At 44.2% G+C, this 5,196-nt stretch overlaps 1 protein-coding gene across 1 annotated transcript; it reads right to left on the bottom strand.

The window, feature by feature from the left end:
• Positions 1–1,229: 1,229 nt before the first annotated feature.
• Positions 1,230–4,986, bottom strand: LOC101776071 (pentatricopeptide repeat-containing protein At4g31850, chloroplastic). The gene is made up of 2 exons (XM_004983920.3): positions 4,886–4,986; positions 1,230–4,795 (listed from the first exon to the last, which is right to left on the bottom strand). Exon 2 carries the CDS (start codon positions 4,753–4,755, stop codon positions 1,471–1,473), a length of 3,285 nt encoding a protein of 1,094 aa, XP_004983977.3. The 5' UTR covers positions 4,756–4,795; positions 4,886–4,986; the 3' UTR covers positions 1,230–1,470.
• Between the last annotated feature and the right edge of the window lie 210 nt (positions 4,987–5,196).

Raw genomic sequence — 5,196 nt, 5'->3', positions numbered from 1 at the left:
CAAAGTTAGTAATGTTAGGCTGTAACGGTTAGTAGAGGTAGTTGAGTTAATTAGTAAATTGACTGGATCGGTCAATCGGTTTAATGGCTAACTAGTTTATTTGACCGATTAGCATACGGGAGGACTCAGGATACGGGGAAAATTGAGGTATGGGAACATTATATCTTTTCATGCAGGATCAACCAAAATACAGAGGATAAGGAACGTATACGTGATCTCTTCACCAGAGCTTAGCTGGGTCCACCTAGAGCAAGATTGAGCTTATCTTTTTCGTTTACTTTCTTGTTTTTCCTATACCATGTTTTTGTTTCTTGCCGAGCCTTAGCAGCGTTGATCTTTGCCGTTTGCGCTGAAAAACATCCAGCCCTCCTCCATGAAAGTGAGGAATCTCTTTGCTAATTTGCGTGGAAACTAGTCGCTCGTCGTTGTGAAAATACAATAGTTATCGTGGTATCGCGTGGATCAATTTTGTGTGAGGAAACATGTCACAAATAACCTCCACTTATTCAATATGCAACCAGCTGCATCCAGGAAATTATCCTCAAACTTCTGGATACTCATGTATATCTGGGACACCCCACGCTATCTCTGAATGTAGAGAAATGCATCTATATGAAGCTCCGCCCCTGCTCTAGATCATTGCAAATCTTATGTAGGTTGGGGTATATGTAACTTTCAGCACAAGCTCAAGCAATTCTATCTTTTTTATTTAATTTAATCTGGTAACAATTTCAAAGGCAGGTTCATTTTGAAAAAAGAAGGGCAATGATGCAAAGTGAAAACAATAAGGGCAAACAAGGAGTTAGACTTGAAAATATTACGAGATTCATTTATGTAGAACAAATCAGCAGTGGAGATGCAACAGTACATTCAGTCGGTGCAGCATGAAGTAAAATTTATAGCTAAAAAGTAAAAGATGAATACATGTCCAGCTCGAAGGACAAGCTGAAGGATATCTTAAAGGTTAACTTCAAGGAAGATCATTGGATATGCCATGATTATCCTGAAATTGCTAAAGAACACCAGAAAATGGATCAATCAATTGAATGAATACTTGATAGAACAAGCCCATAAACAGCATTGCATACAACAGGGAAAAATGTTTCAAAGGCGATTCTGATCACTATAATCCAGTTAGTGGAGTCACGGATATTTTTATCGATGGAATTACTTGCAATGGCACATTAATGACTGCACTTCAGATCAATATATTTTATGGTGAACATAGATGAATATAAATATATGATGAGCGTTGCTTCTTTCAATGTGTCAGTAAAATGGAGGACATGGTTCCATTAACTGTATATTACATACAATTAGGCCAGTACGAATGGAACAATAATGCAGAGTAAGATCTAAATGTACCCTCAAATACTTTAAATAAAGTATCAGCTACTATATACAGTTGATCATTTCCCACTATGGACAAAACTATACAGAACCACATACAGACTATGACTAACTTCTCAGTCACAATTGATTTGGAAGTTGCATGTAAGTGCTTGAATTGGGTAGGCACCCTCCAACAATCATCCGACCATAGGCAGCATATGCATTCTCAGTATTACCAGAAACACTGTAACCCCTGATAAGGGCATTATATGTGAAAACGCTAGGTTTCCATCCTTTCATCAGTAGTTCTTCATACATCTGACCAGCTTCAGCAGCCTTCCCTGCTTTCCCTAAGTGGAGAATCAGTGAATTGTATGTATACAAGTTCGCAGCAATTCCTTTTGTCTTCATCTCATTGAAGAGAGAAATTGCTTCCTCTATTCTTCCAGATTTGCCAAGGCCATCAATTAGCAAATTATAGGTGATAAGATCAGGCTCAAGTCCTAATTCCACTAATTGTCTAAAATAAGACAAACCATCATTTAATCTTCCTGCTGTACAGAGGGCGTCAATAAGAACTGTATAGGATTTTATATCTGGGTTTATTCCCTGCTCGACCATCTTATCAAAGAGCTGACAAACATTTTCTGTGTTACCAGCTATTCGATGTCCATTCAGTAGAATATTGTAGATGGTGCAATTAGGTTTGCAACCATACTCTAGCATCTCATTGAAAAGATTTTCTGCCTCTTCTATCTTCCCAGCTTTTAACAACCCATCAAGAAGAGGACCATATGTACATGGTGTTGGGGAGAAGCCTTCGCTCACCAGATTGTAGTATAAGTCTATAGCCTGGTCCAACCTCTTTGATTTTACAAGACCTGAAATGATTGTATTATAAGTAACATAAGTTGATTCAAATCCCTTACGATGCATCTCCTCTTGGATTTTTAACATCTCCTCAATCCGTGCCGACTTTCCCATGGCATCAAGAATCAAATTGTAAGTGAACTCATCTGGGCCACATCCTAGTCTTTTCATTTCAGCAAACAAGCCTTCAGCGACATCAATCAGGTTTTCATCCACAAGGCCACGAATAAGAGAATTGTATGAGCTAGTTTTTAGTGAAACTCCAAGACTCTTAAACTTTTGGGAGAGTTCATGTGCTTCAAGAGCTTTCTTGTTCTTACAGAGATGCCTAATCAATGGGCATAAAAAGAAATCATTCAGGAGAATTCCCCTTGATGCTATATTTTCAGCAAACTCGATTGACTTTTCCACACCAGCCTTCTTCAGTATCCCTTCCATAAGTGAATGGAATGAAGACTTATCCATATTAGAATCAGCCTTAAAAATGTATTCCTTAAAAGTATGCAGAGCTTCCTTCATCAATCCATTTTTCACAAAACTTGGGAGGAGAGTACACAATGTTGCATAATCTGGAGCAAGAACCTTCTTCATTTGACAAAACATTCCGAATGCCTCTTCAAATCTGTCCTCATTAACAAGGCCATACATGACAGTGTTATAAGATGAAAGGTCAGGTGTGCAACCTTTCGCAGTCATACTGTACAACATATCTATTGCATAGTTCACCTCCCCATTTTTGCAGAGACAATCTAGAACTGTGTTGTATGTAATTAAATTAGGCGGATAAATACTAGAGCTCATTTCTTCGAACATATGCATTACCTCCTTAACTTTGCCTTCTCTTCCTAATCCTGACAAAAGTGTGTTGTACGTAACATCAGTGGGCTCAATTTTCATTTCTTTTAATTGATGGAAAAGTTGCCATGCTTCATTTCCCCTGCCTCCCTTGTAGAGTGTATCAATCAAAGAATTCACTGTGAGAACATCAGGAACACATCCATTTTCTACCATCTCAGAAAAAATCTTCACAGCTTCATCAGCTTTTGATGCCTTGCTGCAACATTTGATCATCATGGTGTAAGTGATAGTGTCTGGAGAAACTCCCATGGCTTTTAATTCATAGAAGACCCTTTTTGCCATTCCAAGTCTGCCAGATCTAGCAAGGCTATACAAAACAGCATTGCCAGCAACAACATCTGGAACAATCCCTTTGCTTTTCATGTGCTCGTATCTTTGAATTGCTTTCAGAGATTGACCAGATTTTCCATAGTAATTAATGAAAAGCACATGTGTGTAGCCATTTGGACTAGGGCCATGAACATTCATATGGTTCAAGAGCTCCAGAGCACGATCAAACATATCAGCTTTCAGAAACCCAGATATTAAGGAGTTATATGAATACTGTTCAGGCGATATACCCTTTTGCTTCATCTCCTCAAAAACAGCAAAAGCCTCATTAACCCTCCCAACTTGGCATAATGCATCTACAACTGCAGTATAAGCAACAATATTGTCATTATACCCATCAGTTTCCATTGCATTCCAAATTTCTATCACCGATTGGGGGTCGCCAGAGTCACCACACTTGTCTAAGAGAGTAATGTAAGTGACACGATCAGGTTTCTGATCACTTGCTTTCATCTTCCAAAACACATCCTTGGCATCACTGAGCCGACCAGCATCACAGAGAATCTGTATTAGCACGGTATGCGTAACAACATCCGGTTTGCACCCTGCATCCTCCATCTTCCTAAGAATCCGATATGCCTCCTCAAACCTTGCAGCCTGCCCAAGAACCCGAATGCAGATGGTGTAGCTATACACATTTGGCTTAATGCCGCGAGTCTCCATCTCACTCAACAGCCAGAGAACCGTGTCAGCGTCCCTCTTCTTCCCGAATGCCAACATCAGCACCGAGTAGGTCCTCACGCTTGGCACGATGCCGTCCTCCACCATCGCCTTATAAACCTCCATGGCCTCTCTGTCGCAGCCGGACTTGACGAGGAAGTAAATCAGGCCGTTGTACGAGTAGGCGTTCAGGGACATCCCCGCCTCCCTCATCACCGGCAGGGCCGCCGGCGCGCTCCGGAGCCCGCCCTCGACGCCGACGCCGCTGAAGATGGTGGCGAAGGTGCCGACGTTGGTCTTGACGATCTGCCGCTGCATTAGGTCGAACACCTGCGCCATGTCCCCGACGCGGCCGTGGGCGCGCATCAGCTCCAGCATGTAGTTGCAGGACTCCGTGGTGTGGACCGCCGTGGGCTGCCGCGCCGCCGCCGTGAAGAGCTCCAGGGCCTCGGCGGGGCCGGGCGCCGACCGGAGCATGTGGACGACGCTCTCCGTGCCGGCGGCCCGCCGCTCGTCCCTGAGCGGCGCGGGCGGGGCCGACTGGCGGCAGCCGGCGCGGCCGCCCCGCCGCCGGTTCGGTGGGGCCACCAGGAGCCCGGTGGACGGAGCCCCCATGTTCCCGGGCCTTGGTTTCCTCGGTGGCGGCGCCGCTCGCGTGGCGGCGCCGCCGGCGCCGCTGAGGACGCCCGAGCAGCAGAGCTCCATGGGCGTTCAAGACGGCGGCAAATGGCGAGCAGAGCAACACCTGAAAATTTTCCAAGAAACGTGAGAGGGCGAGGAGCTCAGCTGCGAAATCCGGAATCGATTAGCTGCTCCTGCTTCGTCATTAGCCCACCTCACTCTCGCCGCCGGTGGTGGCTGAAGGAAACGGAGAACGGGGATATGCGTTGTTGGGTTTCTCGTGGGGATAATGTGGAGATACTTCTCGGCCCTGAGCCAGCCAGTGAACCCTTGGCTAGGATCAGGGGGTTTATGTCATCCGGGAAATATCTTTTTCGACGACCGCTACCACATTCAGAGGATTGGGCAAAACCATTCAAAAAAATTTAGAAAGAAATTGATTTGAGTGTTGGAAATAGCCGAAAAGTTTGAATCAACCTTACAATCGGACACGGTGTTTTCACATAAATGAGCGATAGCGAAAAA

The sequence above is a fragment of the Setaria italica genome, chromosome IX (assembly GCF_000263155.2).
Source record: "Setaria italica strain Yugu1 chromosome IX, Setaria_italica_v2.0, whole genome shotgun sequence".
Lineage (NCBI taxonomy): Eukaryota > Viridiplantae > Streptophyta > Magnoliopsida > Poales > Poaceae > Setaria > Setaria italica.
Note: the sequence above shows the minus strand (reverse complement) of the source record. Positions and strands in the feature narration are given on the sequence as shown.